Raw genomic sequence first — 15,815 nt, 5'->3', positions numbered from 1 at the left:
ATATATTAAAGGATTTATCCCACCCAGTCTTTTCTCTTTCCTTCCATTGGTCAGAAGATAAGAGTTTGAAAACACAATCCTACATTTTTATATTCAGTTTGGTTTTGTGATAAGGTTCAACCATTTTGGCAAAAAATTAGGGAATTTCTTCAAAAATTGTTTAAGATTAAATTTTTACTAGATCCAAAAATTGTTTTTGTTGGGTTGTACTGCCCTATTTAGTGATTTGAGGTTGGACAAGTTTCAGACAGCTTTTCTTCGTCTAGCATTGGTTGTAGCATGTAAATGTGTCGCGATTTCATGGAAAGATAAGGCTGAGGTAAATGCAACTCGTTGGCATAATGAGTTGAGGACTTGTATTTATATGGAGAAAGTAACATAATTTGCATTATAATGATGACTTTTTTAATTAAGATGTGGTCGCCATATTTGAAATGTATGGGTTTGGTAATATTTTAAATTGTTGTATATGTTTCTTTTATGATTTTTTTTGTATGCTTCCCTTGCGGGGTTTGCTGAGGGTGGGTGGAGGGGGGTGGGTTAGTTGTAGTTTTTCATTTTTATATTATGGACTTTAAAGTTTTTTCTTGAAAATTTTAAATAAAGCTTAAAAAAAACACAATCCTCCAAATTCAAGAACAGCCTCTTTACTGCTGTTATCAGACTCCTTAATTGATCTCTCATTGGTAAAAGATGCTGCCCCTACAATGTTTTACTGTATTTTTCTCTATATCCTGCAAATTGACCATGCACATTTTGATTTACTATAAACACTATACCCTGTACTTTTGTTTATTTTTGCACTCTGCTGCACTTAAGTATGGGTTGAGATGCTGGATAGCATACAAAATAGTTTTTCCACTGTGTCTTGGTACACATGACAACAATTCAAATCTTCCAAAACATTCCAATAATAGTGACTAAAACGTTAGTTCACATTTTATGAACTGAAATGTTAATTTTTTTTTTTACAATGAATAAAACCACAATGATAAGCAAAGGAGAAGCTTGTAATTAACACGAAAGCTCACCTTCTAGCAACTGCAGAAAGTAGGGACTAAATATTTTGGATACAAAGTTCACAGGAAATCGGCCTATTAATATACAGGAATGAAGCAGGCTCAACAAAGTTTGAGGCTGAAATTGTGAAAATCGACCCCATAATAGGTTTTCAATCTTTCGGAACAGCTGGCCTGCATTTGGAGGTATATAATTTAAACTGCCAAATGGCATTATTTGCAAGGCAATTTCTTTAGTTGTGAAATTGTCTGAATTGTAAACAAAACTCTCAGCAACTGCATCAAATATAGGTGGTGAAAGGATCCGCTGCTGTTTGCAATACTGCATCACTTTACTGATTGCTTCAGGCTGCATGACAAAAGCTTTTTGGGGGATATTTCGCTCCAGAGCATCAATAAAAAACCTATCACTGAGTCCAAAGCACATGAGGGCATTAAGTACCAGTATGAGCTCCTGGTCTGAGAAATGAGGAACGTGTCGCACTGAATGTTTACATAGACTAATTACCAAAGGAATTGCTTGGGCTTGCTTGAGAACAACCATTGCATTGAGTATGTCACTTTTGGCTTTATGGGTCAGCCTGGAAGCTAGATGAAGGGAATAGGCATTCATTTTGTTTAGCAATTCCTGGTAATTTCGCCCTCCTCCCACGCCAGCCTCCAGCAGGTTATAAACCATTGTTAACTCTTCAGATGTCCACTTGTCAATTCTCTGTCCTTGAACTTGTTCCATTACTTGCTGAAGTGTTCCACACCCTTGGCCCTCCAGGTCCAGCAAGGCCTTGCCCAACAAACACAAGTCTTTAATGAGCATCTGGCTTTTGCCAAGCCTCTCTTGACTTTCAGACAACAGTTTCATCATGAGGGTGGACTTTGGGTCCACGTACAATTGGACACAGGCATACAGCGCAGTGACCAGCGCTGTGGTACTCAGCCTCTGAGCCTCCTGTTCAAACTGGAAGCACAGAGCCTTGACTGTTTCATTCTCCAGCAGTGTTGCAAGATTTCTCAGCGAATTCCCTTCTTTTTCAACTTGTGATATTTTAAGCAAGGCTGAAGCTGCCATTGTGTCTGTAATGGACTTTGATGATTTCAGCAGTTTAAAAATCTGTTTGGCAGTTTTACTATTGTTCAAATATTTTAAAAACTTCTCTTCACAGAATTGTTCCTGTTTATTATCCACCTCGATGTTGTCTCCAGCATCTCTATGAAGGAAAATTGCTCTTGAAGTGGAACCAGATGGATCCCTGGAGACACCATGAAATCCTTGATGAGGAACCCATTGATGGCACAGCTTAAGGCACCCTGTTGATAAAATCTGGCCACATCTTGGGACGAGAATCTTGTTCAGGTTCTTGCAAGGGAACAATTTCCACTTCACAATTTGTAAGATGTTGCATGTTTGAAATTCAGATGGAATGAAGTGAAAGTGTCTTAATAAATTCAATGCCATAGCAGCTTCGGAAATTTTATTTTCATTTCCTGAAACAAAATGAGAACAAAAGTATTGGTTAAAGAAGAGCAACAGTCCCTGAACACTGGTAAATACATGAATACATTTTAACCATTTTCAAGAAAATCAATTTTTTTTTAACATATTCTAAAGTTTCTGCCCAGTCCAGGTTTGATCAAAAGGCCTAAACAATATTTCCACATAACCTTGATCACAATAATTTTCAATTTCATTTTTACAATCACTGCTGACAAATCTAGAATCAATCACAGTTTTCACATAATTAAGTGCGACTTCATGCTAGTTTTTGGGGTGTTGCACCTTTCCTCTCACCTTTCAGCTTGATGTTGTTTAAAAAGATCCCTTTCTTGTATAGCATCAGGCAACACGGTTTAGGTAAGGGGCTTGAGCTTTTCTTTTCTTTTGCATTATCAGAGTTTTTTTTTCTAAAAAAGGTATATATTATTTAGAATATGAATTATGGATATGATTTACAATTCATTAACCATATAACAATTACACCACGGAAACAGGTCAATTTTGCCCTTCTAGTCCGCACCGAACCTACCTGCACCTTTTGCCCATAACCCTCCATTCCCTTCCCATCCATATACCTATCCAATTTTTCCTTAAATGACAAAATTAACCCTGCCGCCACTAATTCTCCTAGACGCTCATTCCATACTCATGACCTCTTGTTTCAATCTCTCCTACCCTCAAGGGAAAAAGCCTATCTACATCAACTCCATCTATCCATAATCTTAAATACCTCTTTCAAATCCCCCCCTCAACATTCCAAGCAACAAAGACCTATTTTGCTCAATCTTACTTTGTGATCTAGATTCTGAAACCCAGGTAACACTTTCGTAAATGTTGATATCCTTCCTATAATTCGGTGACCAGAACCGCACACAGTATTCCAAATTTGGCCTCAAACAGTCTCAACATCACCTCCCAACTCCTGTATTCTATGCATTGATTTATAAAGGCCAGCATACTAAAAGACTTCTTCACCACCCGATCCACATAAGATTCTACCTTCAGGGAACGATGAACTGTTATTCCTAGATTTTTCTGCTCCATTGCATTCTTTAATGCTCTCCTATTTGCTATGAATGCCCAGTTTTGATTATTCCTTCCAAAATGAAGCACTTCACACCCCTTAGCATTAAACTCCATCTGCCATCTTTCAGCCCACACTTCTAAGAAGTCCAAATCCCTCTGCAATCTTTGAAAACTTTCTTTATTATCCACAATTCCACCTATTTTGATATCATCTGCATATTTACATCCAATTTACCACCCGATCATCCAGATCATTAACGTAAATGATAAACAGCAAGGCACACCACTTGCTTCCGGCCTCCAACCTGACAAACAGTTACCCACTACGACTCTCTGGCATCTCCCTTTCAGCCAATGTTGAATCAATTTGACTATCGCAAAGTTAATATCTAGCACTTGAACCTTCCATTCAGAACCTTATCAAAGGCCTTACTGAAGTCCATATAGTCGACATCCACTGCTCTACCCTCATCAACCTCTTCAAAAAATTCAACAAGATTGGTCAAACATGACCTTCCACACACAAATCAATGTTGAGTGTTCCTGATCAGTCCCTGTCTCTCCAGATACTTGTATATACACCATCATTAATAATGCTTTCCATTAATTTTCCTACCACAGATGTCAAACTTACAGGCCTATAATTTTTAGGCTTGCTCCTCGAACCCTTTATAAACAATGGAACCACATTAGCAATATGCAAATTCTCTGGAACTATACCCATCTTTAATGACACTTGAATAATAACTGTCAGAGCCTCTGCTATTACCTCACTAACTTCTCTCAAGGTCCTGGGGAAAATCCCGCCGAGACCTGAAGACCTATCCACCTTTGTATACTTCAAAAGCTCAAGTGCTTCCTCTTTCTTAATTACTACATTTTTAAAATTACCCTCTTTGCTTCCTTTACCCTGCACAATTCAATATCCTTCTCCTTAGTGAATACTGAAGAACTTGTTCAAAATCTTCCCCATCTTATTTGGCTCCACACACAGTTGTCCACTCTGATTCTCTCAGGGACCAATTTTATTCCTCACCCTCCTTTTGCTATTAACATATTTATAGAAACATTTTGAATTTATTTTCACCTTGTTTGCTATAGCCACCTTTTATTTCTTTCTTAAGATTCTTTTTACATTCAACATATTCTTTGAACATCTCGTTTATTCCTTTATTGTAGGTCTCCCTCTTATTTTGAACCAAGTTTCCAATATCCCTTGAAAACCATGGCTCTCTCAAACTTCTAACCCTGCCTTTTAACCTAACAGGAACATCAAGATTTTTTACCCTCAAGATCTCACCTTTAAAAGACCTCCATTTCTGTACTACATCCTTTCCATAAAATAAATTGTCCCAATCCACTCCTTGTAAATCCTTTCTCAACACCTCAAATCTAGCTTTTCCCCACTCAAAAACTGCAATCTTAAGCCCTAATCTATCCCTTTCCATAATTACATTGAAGCTAATGGTATAATGATCACTGGACACGAAGTGCTCCCCAACATATACCTCTGTCACCTGACCTATCTCATTCACCATCTGTAGATCCAATGCTGTCCCTTCTCTCGTCAGTACCTCTACGTATTGCTCTAAAAAACTATCTTGCACACATTTTACAAATTCCAATTATCCAGCCCTTTCACAGAATGGGTTTTGCAATCTATATTTCTTTTTTTTTTATTTAAAGATTTTATTACATGAATAAAACAAAGAAATTACATTTAAAGAAAAAATAAAAATGAACTAATTATTGCAACACAACATTAATAACCTAACTTAAATCAATCTAACCCCATTTATACGACCACTTAAAAAAACTATATATAAAAAAACCCCACCCTTCCCCCAAAATAAAGAGTGAAGAATTAATAAAGTTAGTAATATTATATATAAAAAAACACTCACAAACAAAAGAAAATAACAAGTAAAAATATTAATAAAAAAGTTATCAAATCTCAAATATCACACATAAAACATATTTAAATCAGACTTAATTGCCAGTACTTAACAAATGGAGTCCACTTCAACTTATAAAAAGACATCTTATCTTGAATTGAAAAAGATATCTTTTCCATAATTAAACAAGACTTCATCTCTAAATACCACCTAACTAAGGTTAGTATATTTCTCTTTCCAAGTAAGCGCTATACATTTCTTAGCCACTGCTAAGGTTAAATAGATAAAAGAAATCTGATAATCATTTAAGCCTAAATCAATTAATGATTGCATATTCCCTAATAAAAATATATCAGGATCTAATACAACATAAATATATAAACTATTAAATATAGATTGAATACCTTTCTAAAACTGTTGCAATCGATCACAAAACCAAACTGTATGTAAAAAAAGTATTAGCTGTCTGATCACAACGAAAACAACAATCTACCTTACTAAGACCAAACTTTTTAAATTTCTCTGGTGTTAAATATAATTGATGTATTAAATTATAATTAATCATCGCTAATCTAGCATTAATCAATTTCCGAATACTATTCTGACAAATTTACATCCAAGCTTCTTCAGCTATCATAGAACCTAAATCTTTTTCCCATTTCAACTTATCTTTATCCCAATCTGTCTTATTTTCATTTTCTTGTAAAATACAATACAAATCAGATATATACCCCTTTTTTGGTTCAATTGTGGCAATTTAATATTTTTCAAAAAAGAATCTATTGCATCTTCAGCTACATCTTTACATTCTGAAGTATATAATTTTTTATAAAAATTACAAAATTCCTCATTAATTTCTTTTTGTCTAAAAGTAATGCCCGATTTCTTTCTAATTGCTGGTATAATCCTAGATAATTGTTCTTTTTTCAACTGCCATGAAAGGACTTTATGAGCTTTCTCACCCCATTCATAAAACTTATGTTTAGTTCGATTCATTAAACATTCAAATCGATATGTTTGTAATTCATTATATTTAAATTTTAAATTAGTTAACTGATTCTTTTGCATTTCAGTAGGATTTTTTTGAAATTCTTTTTCAGTAAGTTATCTTTTTCTCTAAATCTTCAATCTCTCTAATTCTCTCTTTCTTTACTTTAGAAGCATAACTAATAATTTGACCTCATAAAAAAGCTTTCATTGCATCCCATATAACAAAATGACTAGAAACAGAATTAATATTATTACTGTTAGGTCTGCTTTGTTCATGAATGAGTGAGACAAACACCAGACTGAGTCGAAATCAGGGTTCTTTGTTCTTTATTACCGGATTGTAACACTTGCGACTAAACATGTTAGTCGGAGAATGCATTCTGCCGTTATCAGCAAAATGGTGATTTTTTATACCCTTGGATATGTGCTTAGAACATCATCATATCATTACTTGTCCAATGACTAAAACTGTTGCTATCCTTTCCCTGCTAGCTTCCTGCCTCTCAATCCATCAATGTCTCTCTTATCTTGTAAGTACAAGGATGCATTCACATCTTGTTACAGCCCTGTACATTCCCATCTCATGATGTTTTACCTAACAGGAGTACAGGGACACCTCCCCTTCTTGTTACTGCCCTGTACAGGGTAACTCCCTACACATTCCCATCTCATGATGTTTTACCTTACATTACTAATAAAAACCTCAATTTGTTTTTTTAAATAACTAAGAAATTCTGGTTTTTGTAATAGCATAGTATTAAATCTCCATCTTGGGGTTCTCTGAACATTTTGCGAACTCTGATATTCTAATAATAGTAATGAATGATCTGAAACCAACCTTGCCTTATAATCCACAGATATAACTCTATCTTGCAAATGCGTTGAAATTAAAAAATAATCAATTCTTGAAAAAGAATTATGGCGTGAAGAGTAAAAAGAAAAATCTTTCTCTGTAGGATTAAATCTTTGCCAAATATCAACTAAATTCAAATCTGTCATCATATTAGTCACTTGCACTGCCATTTTAGATTTCTTAATTGCTCTTGGATTTGCAATCTATATTTCGACAATGAAAATCTCCCACTATCACAACCCTGTGTTTATTACAAATATCTGCTATCTCCCTACAAATTTTCTCCTCTTGTTTTCGCTCCCCATTAGGTGGTCTATAATACACCCCTATAAGTGTGACAACCCCTTTCCCATTCCTCAATTCCAACCATACAGCCTCCCTGGATGAGCCCTCTAATTTATCCTGCCTAAGCACCGCTGTAATATTCTCCCTGACAAGCAATGCGACATCACTCCCTCTTGCCCCTCTACGTATTGCTCTAAAATACTATCCTGCACACATTTTACAAATTCCAATTATCCAGCCCTTTCACAGAATGGGTTTTGCAATCTATATTTCGACAATGAAAATCTCCCACTATCACAATCCTGTGTTTATTACAAATATCTGCTATCTCCCTACAAATTTTCTCCTCTTGTTCTCGCTCCCCATTAGGAGGTCTATAATACACCCCTATAAGTGTGACAACCCCTTTCCCATTCCTCAATTCCAACCATACAGCCTCCCTGGATGAGCCCTCTAATTTATCCTGCCTAAGCACCACTGTAATATTCTCCCTGACAAGCAATGCTACACCACCCCCTCTGGCCCCTCCAATTCTATCACATCTAAAGCAACAAAATCCAGGAATATTTAGCTGCCAATCACATCCCTCTTGCAACCACGTTTCACTAATCGCTACCACGTCATACTGTCGTGTCTATCCACATCCTCAGCTCATCCACCTTCCTTACTATGCTCCTAGCATTAAAGTATATGCATTTCAGAGATTTCCCACTACTTATTCTCATGTTTACAAGTGTTATACGGAATGCCTTATTTAATTTGTGCCACTGTCCATATCATTTTACTGAATTGTACCTTTTTTGTTTGTATAAATTTGTTATTAAAATCAATAAAAATATTTTAAAAAGAGGAAGGTCCTCATTGGCAAAAAAGATCTCCAAGAATGCAAAAACCGTAGATTCTGGAAATCTATAATAAAATCAAAAATGATGGAAAGACAACATCTGTGGAAAAGGAAACAGAGTTAATGTTTCATCAGAGATTAGAATATCCCCAGCTTCAACAGTCTTTTCACATAACTATAATCCCTTGTCTACCTATTACCTCCTGTCCGTGAGACTGGGCTCCTCCTCAGCATTTTGTTCAGGCACTTGCCTACATTCTGCTCATGGCTTGATGAAAGGCTCAAGCCCAAAATGTTGGTTATATATCTTTATCTTTGTTATATAAAGCACAACGTTTGACCTGCTGAGTTTCTCCAGCATTGTGTTTTTAGTTCACAATGGAACTAAATTATTGGAATTGAAAGTCTGCCATCAGTGGTGTATCACAAGGATCAGTGTTGGACCCTTGATTAATTTAATGAAATAAATATAATTACAAGAAGTAAGATTAGTAAACTCATAGATAACATGAAAATTGGTAGTTCTGTTAATGATACAGAGAATAGTCTTCAGCTCTACATCAACACAAATGAGTTATTAAGAGAGGCTGAGCAATAGTAGGTGCAACTTAATCCTAAAAAGGTGATCTGATACATTTGAGAAAGACTAATAAGGCGAGGATACAGCCAACAAATGGTAGGACCCCAAGAAGTACCGAGGAACTGAATTAATACCCAATAATGTAAGAGATCAGCAATAAAGATAAACAAGTTGATTAAGAAAGCATTTGGGCTACTTGCCTTCATTAGTCAAGGAATAGAACAGGAAGGTTATGGTACAACAGCTGGAGCATGGTGTACAGTTTGGGTGCCATACCATAAAAAGGGTGTGTGTGAATTGGCATGGGTGCAGATAAGAGATTATTGCCTGGGATGGAAGGGCTCTGTTGCGAGAAAAGACAACGTGGTCTTGATTTTATTTATCTTGGAATAGAGAAGATTGAGTGACAATCTGATAAAGTTTACAAATTGATGACAACATGGACAGGAAGAAGGTTACCACCCCTCTAGCAAAACCATAACCTCCTCCCATCATATGGCAGTGTGGTCTAAGCCTTGGATTACAACAAAGAGTGAGAGCTTTAAAGGGAATCAAAGGAAGAATTTGTTCACCATGGACAGATACAATCTGGAACATAGTGCCTGGGAATGTGGTGAAGGCAGGTAAATAACCCAAACATCCCTCCCCTCTCTGCACTCAACACATTTTCTGCTCTCTTGGAAAGGCAGCCAATATACTGAAGGATCCATCACGCCCAACACACTCTCCTCTAATCAAGGAGAAGGCTTGAGTGTGAAAGCACGCTCAAACAGGATATTTTCTTCCCTGCAGCAGCCTCCTGAATGAATCTTGAAACAGTGCTCTCAAGATGCTCCTCTCAAGATATTTTTATTTCATTGTAAGTTTGTAATTGTGGTCTTGAATGAAAATACATTCTATGTACATATTAACATCCAATGAAACACTTGAGACTGAAGATGCTGAACACTTAGTGTTGAGGTTAGTGCAACACTGTTACAGTACTAGTGATCTGACACTGTATGTAAGGAGTTTGCACATTCCCCCATGACCTACAGGGATTTTCTGTGGATGCTCCAGTTTCCTCCCACCTCCAAAATTATGGTAGGTTTATTGGGTGGCACGAGTTTCATGGGATGGAAAGGCATACTATCGCTAAAACTAAAAGTAAAAAGGAACAAAGAGCTGGAGGAGCTCAGTGCGTCTCGGAACATCTGTGGAGGCAACGTTTTAAGTCGAGACTCTCCTTCATGACCGTTGCAGGGTCTCAAGCATCGGTCTGCTGCCACAGACACTGCCTGACCCACTATTTATTTTTCTTTGCTCTCAGTGAAGTCCATTTGACTTGAAGGCACCTGCAACATCTCTCCAATGGCGCTGACTGACTTGCTGTGCCATCCCACCAATTATTTTCACCTCATTTCCAGCATTTTCATCAGGTCACGTGAATCAAGGGGTACGTGGACTGACTGAGAAAGTGGACAAGTTCAAGTTCATTGTCACGTGCACCATTTTCAATTAAATAAATTATTTTGCAACCAGTCCAGTGACATCTCATACAACTGTACCAACTGTTCCATTAATAACAATTCAAACCCAGAGTTCCAGCTTCTCTGGTTTACTAGAATAATTAAAACCAGATCACACATTCACATACTTAGCTAATAAAATATAGATTGGAAAACATTTTTAAAGGACAGTGTGTGACTAATCTGTAGTTTTGTGTTAACTGCATGTGACTTTTAATGCAAAAATAATTGGTATCTGACACATCTCAAACGAGTCACAATGGCTTGATACGAAGGCAACAAACTTCACCCTCAATGTCTGCAAGACACAAGAACTGGTCACAGATTTCCAGGTGAGGGGCATAATTCACTCCCTTGTACACAACAATAATGCTCGTATGGAGATAGTAGACAGCTTTATATGTTCTTAGATGTAAATATTTCCAACAACCTGCCCTAGTCCAGCTGCATTGATGCGATTGTCAAGAAAGCACATGTATAGCTCTATTTCCTCAGATTCCTGAGGAAATGTTGCATGTCATCTGCTTCCCTCAATAACTTATGCAAATACAATGTCAAAAGTATCCAGTCAGGATGCAACACTGCATGGTATGGAACTGCTTTGCCCAAGTCCAAAGAATTTGCAGAGTTGTGAACACAGCTCAGACCATCACACAAACCTCTCTGCCCTCCCTTGACTCCATCTGCACTTCTTGCTGATTTGGAAAAGCAGCTAACATATTACAGAACTACATCCCACCTTGGCCACGCTCTCTTCTCCTCCTCCCAGAAGGAAGAAAATTCATTTGTGTACCCAATTATGCACCACCAGTTCCTTTCCCGCTGTTATCAACTACCTAGTGAACCGCACATTAGTAAAATAATGTAGCCCTTGCTTCGTTCTAACTGATCTCTCTCTGTAACTCTATGCTGTTTTTATTGTTGTGCTAATGTTATGAGGTGACTTGGATTACATGGAAAACAAACTTTCTCACTGAACTTGGTACATGTGAAAATAATTCTAACTCGATGGTTGAATTAAACACCATAGCCAGTTATGATCTGAGCGGAGCAAAATGCAGTTGGCTGAAGAATTTATCTGTTTAATCTCACCTCACGTAGTAACTGATATCTGAGGAGAGATTAGACACACTCGATCTGTTGTTCCATAGTTTAGAACTGCCATTCTCAACCTTATGATTTTGCTCAACGTTTATTGGCCCCTTTCCCTGTGAAGCAGTCAAATTTATTAGCTTTCTTCTGTACTTCTCTCCTACTGGCTACATAAAAAACATTAAAAATATTTATGATACACAAGGTAAAAAGAAAACAAGACTTTTACTCTGAGCGTAACATTTGTAGTGTGTGATTCTAGAACAGACAAATAGGAAATGATTCTGATTGAAATTTAAAAAAAATATAGTTTCTTAAAGTGCAATGATTTTGTAAACAATGAGTCATTAGGGAACTTTAAGCACAAAATCGAGGGTGTGAAAACTTTTAATGAAAAGAACTTTAAAAATAATTCTTGTAAAATTAAAATTTTAGTGAGATCCTTGAGGTTGATGTTCCTGTGCAAGATTATTGATGAATTAAAGGTGATAGAACAAAAGAGGAAAACTACATGGAAGGCGATTTGTAGCCAGTCATGTCAGTCAGACACAATCATGTCAAAGGAAGGAATGCTCTGAAAACATTGTTAATTTTTTGTATTTATCTAGGCCATTCGAAATTGTCTCCAAATACCTCCAACTTTGAAAAGAATCTTGTGTTGCTTGGCAACTATACAGCAAAGCCCATTCGTTTGCCCATAAATGTTTAATCTGTTCAGTTTTCCTATCCCCTGTACACTTTGTGCCCCCTTATTAAGGATTTCAATCCGTGGCCCCCTTTAATATGCTGTGACCCCCGGGGGTGCTGTATGGCCCCATTGAGAATGGCCGGTTTAGAAGAATAATCTACTTTGAAACATACAACATTCAGATTCAGAATGAATCTTTGGCAGTGTTTTGAACTAAGAATAGGCTATTCAGGATGGAAAATGGAAAAAAAAATTCACTCAAAATCCAAAGAAATTCAGACATTGAATACATTCAATACAGGGTTTCAGATATGAATGGAATCCTAGGATACACAGCTGGTTGGATGTACAGTAGCAGATAAGAGGGATCTTCAGAGGGTTATCAATATGGCATAGAAGATCATGGGGGCTTCCTTGTCCCCCCCCTGGAGGATTTATTTCGATCACGGAGTATCAGGAAGGCAGCTAATATTTTTCAGGATTCTTCTAACCTGGGCTATCATCTGTTTGACTTATTACCCTCAGATAAATATAGGTCCATTAAATCACATATTAACAGGCTCAAGAACAATATCTATCCAAGAGCCATTCATGAATTAAATTCCGCCAATTAGTGTATTCTGTATTGTTTTAATGTTGCTTTTTTTCCTTTCTTGTTTTGACTGTTTTATATGCTCTTGTATGTTGTTTTATGAGTACTGGGGCTGTACTTTTTTTAATTTTGTTGTGTTTGCTTACACAACGACAATAAAGTACTTACTTACTAATTGACATTCAGGTTGTACAGCAGTAGACACTGTTGCCTAAAAGTAAAAACACAAACTCAGAGGTCAAACAGGGTCCTTTATATAGCAAAGATAAACATGTAGAACAAACATTTCAGGCTTGAGCCCTTCATCAAGGTATGGAAAAATATCAGCAGGCATCTGCATCAAAAGGTAAGTAGTGGGGAGGTGTGGAGGGAGAAGGATGGTTGCAAATTCAGGAGGTAATAGGTGGAGAAGGGCAGGAGAGCAGCAAGCAGGAGATGAGGATTGTGCAATGAATGGAGAGGATAAGGGGTGGAGAGCTGAGGGAAAGAAGGAAGGGGAAGGGAGGGGAAAAGAAGATCAGGTTAGCAGAAACTGGAGAAGTCGATGTTAATGCTATCTGGCTGGAGAATGCCCCGACGGAAAATCAGGTATGGTTTCTCCAATTTACAGGTTGTCTTGGTGGGATAGAATATGAGGCCATGGACAGAGATGCGATTATGGGATGCAAAACTAAAATGGAAATGAGAGAGTTCAATCACGGATGCAGGTAGAGCAAAAGTGCTCTGCAAAATTATCTCCAAGGATGGACCCAGTCTCTCCGATGTAGAGAAGGCCACAATGGGAGCCTGGATCCTACTATAGTGTGAAGCTTTCACACAGTCTCCTGATAATGAGATTTTCTCTGGGTGCTTTACTAATTTCTTAAGTGGAAAAAAAACCACACTGGTTCATTTAAAAGACCATTTTAAATCACACCTTGGTGTCACTTCATGGCATGAAGAATTGAATCAATTGGGGGGGTTGGGGTGGGAAGAGAGAGAGAGAGAGAGAGAGAGAATGGGTGTGACTTGTAGGACTGATTCTGTGAGCAAACATGGGCCAAATGAAAGGAAAGAGACACACTGATGGAAATGATTACCATAATCTTACTAGAAACGGAGTACACCAGAGTTAAGTAAATGATCTACATTTGCTTCATTTTCTATCATTTATTCCTGCTGTGCAGTTTAACTTTCTGCTGACCTGCTCAACATTGAACAGTGTCTATTTTGATTTTTTTTTAAAAGAAGGATGCATTGTCAACTATGGCCATAGCCAATTTTAGTCCAAACCTTCACTCTACTTCTGCTCATATAAAATCTTACAACGTGGAAAATCTGACTTAAACTATTGAACTGTCTCTAATTACAATACTTTTTTTTCCAGCCAGACATCATCTGAACATGAAATGAATTTACAAAGATTTGCTGAATTCGCTACTTGTTCAATAGTCCAGCATCTGCTGCTTTGAAGTCAAACATGACTTTCCTGATTACTTCCAAGTTGTAGATGCTGGGGTCCCCTGCTTCCCGACTTATTTTTATTTAGGCGCCTGCTTGTTTAAGCTTATACCTTGTCGAAGGACAAGTACCCTTTACTCACCCTAACCTGCTGAGTTTCTAAGGGTACCTGTGGCTTTTGTGTTTCTATTGCAAAATCCACTGATGTCCAACTGAACCCCAAGTGTTTTCACCCCAAACCTTGGGTGAAAATGTGCAGGCTAGGACCTTCACACAGGCTGCCTGACCTGTCGAGTGCCGTCAGCATCCTCTCCAGTCACTTCACATGCACGAACCTGTGCAGTGTTACATTGTGACAGTCACACACGTTAAAAGCGATACAACCTATCGAAGAATACCTGGATGGTTACTGCTTCACATACAGATCACGGGGAACTCCAGTGGCCGATGTTTTCGGGAGTTGTGCTGTTTGTCCTGGTTTCCGTGCACCATTCGGCATATCTTCCAGAAAGAGTCACAGCCGAGCATCAAGATAGCAGATCCCCGGCGAACTGTTCCGCCTGCGATAGCCCGGCCATTCACGTCACGGCTCCTTTCCGGGAACTCGGGCCTCGGCACGTGACACGCAGCCACGCCGCGCGGTGTCGCCTTCATTCATTGGCTCGCGGTTTTCATTCCTCTCGGGGCAGGATTGGGCAGCGATGCTGCCAGTCGAACACAGGGCGGGACCTTCCGCCGCGTGCCGATGTTGCGAGTGACTGGGGCGCATCAAGTGGTCAAGGGGAGTTGCGGCGTGTTCTGTCACCCGTTCCGCGGGCAGGCGAGCAGCTGGTATCGCGCTGTCTGCGCTCAGCCCCGAGGCTTTCATGACCGGACAGAAGTTCTGACCTTCAGGGCAGTCCTTATTGAGGCTGTCCCGAAAAGGAAATCTATTGCTCTCAATCCACCAACGTAAGTATCGCACGCTCTGTCCGGCTTTGACTGGGGGGGTGGGGGGTGGGGGGGGGGGGGGTCTTTATCGCACTGTTTTGTTATTGTGGAGAATTGGTCAAGATTCACTTGTAATAATCTTGATCACTTGCACAAAATAAACATTTACTTTACTGAAACTGATCTATTGTTGAAATGGAGTGGGGAAGAGTATATGGTATTAAAAGTCGTTCCTTAAATTGACCTGTTGCAGTTAGTGACATATGACGATAGTCAATCAACATGCTTTCAAAAGTCTTCCGAAATGTACTGCAAAATCATTGATATACTGTCCTATCAGTTCAAGTTGATTATCATGTGATGGTACTTCTACCACCCAACGAAACAGCGTCTCTCGGAGCCCAGGCTGGCTGGAAGACGTTCTCCCTGTGACTGAGTGGGTTTTCCCCCGTTATGAGCCCAGAGGACCCCCAAACCCACCAGCAATAGATATTCACCAAGGCACATGGCTACTTCAACAAAAGTTGTTTTTAATGATCTTTAAACATGAAAATAGAATCACACTTTAACTCATCGCGAAC

General features: G+C 38.3%; 2 protein-coding genes across 16 annotated transcripts in view; one reads left to right on the top strand and one right to left on the bottom strand.

Annotated features, from left to right (window-relative positions):
- The window catches only part of fastkd3 (FAST kinase domains 3), a 34,295-nt gene extending 19,388 nt beyond the window's left edge, over positions 1-14,907 (bottom strand). Inside the window, exons 1-3 of one of the 2 annotated variants that reach the window (XM_069913618.1) lie at positions 14,703-14,907; positions 2,806-2,918; positions 1,032-2,501 (exon numbers count right to left, since the gene is read on the bottom strand). In XM_069913618.1, coding sequence (XP_069769719.1) covers positions 1,032-2,501; positions 2,806-2,851 — 1,516 coding nt within the window. In that variant the 5' untranslated portion in view covers positions 2,852-2,918; positions 14,703-14,907. The remainder of the gene's footprint in view (positions 1-1,031; positions 2,502-2,805; positions 2,919-14,702) is intronic. The other variant, XM_069913619.1, reaches the window with a different exon arrangement.
- Positions 14,908-15,034: 127 nt separating this feature from the next.
- Positions 15,035-15,815, top strand: part of mtrr (5-methyltetrahydrofolate-homocysteine methyltransferase reductase) — a 114,506-nt gene continuing 113,725 nt past the window's right edge. For 8 of the 14 annotated variants that reach the window (XR_011349889.1, XR_011349888.1, XM_069913605.1 and 5 more), the window contains exon 1: positions 15,035-15,255. Coding sequence is in view for 6 of the 14 variants with exons in the window: in XM_069913605.1 (XP_069769706.1) it covers positions 15,050-15,255 (206 nt within the window). In the remaining 8 variants the exon portion in view is untranslated. The remainder of the gene's footprint in view (positions 15,256-15,815) is intronic. The other 6 variants (XM_069913613.1, XM_069913611.1, XM_069913607.1 and 3 more) reach the window with 3 other exon arrangements.

Source organism: Narcine bancroftii, chromosome 1, assembly GCF_036971445.1.
Source record: "Narcine bancroftii isolate sNarBan1 chromosome 1, sNarBan1.hap1, whole genome shotgun sequence".
Taxonomy (NCBI): Eukaryota; Metazoa; Chordata; class Chondrichthyes; order Torpediniformes; family Narcinidae; genus Narcine; species Narcine bancroftii.
The sequence above is the reverse complement of the archived record's forward strand: the minus strand, read 5'-3'. Positions and strand labels throughout refer to the sequence as shown.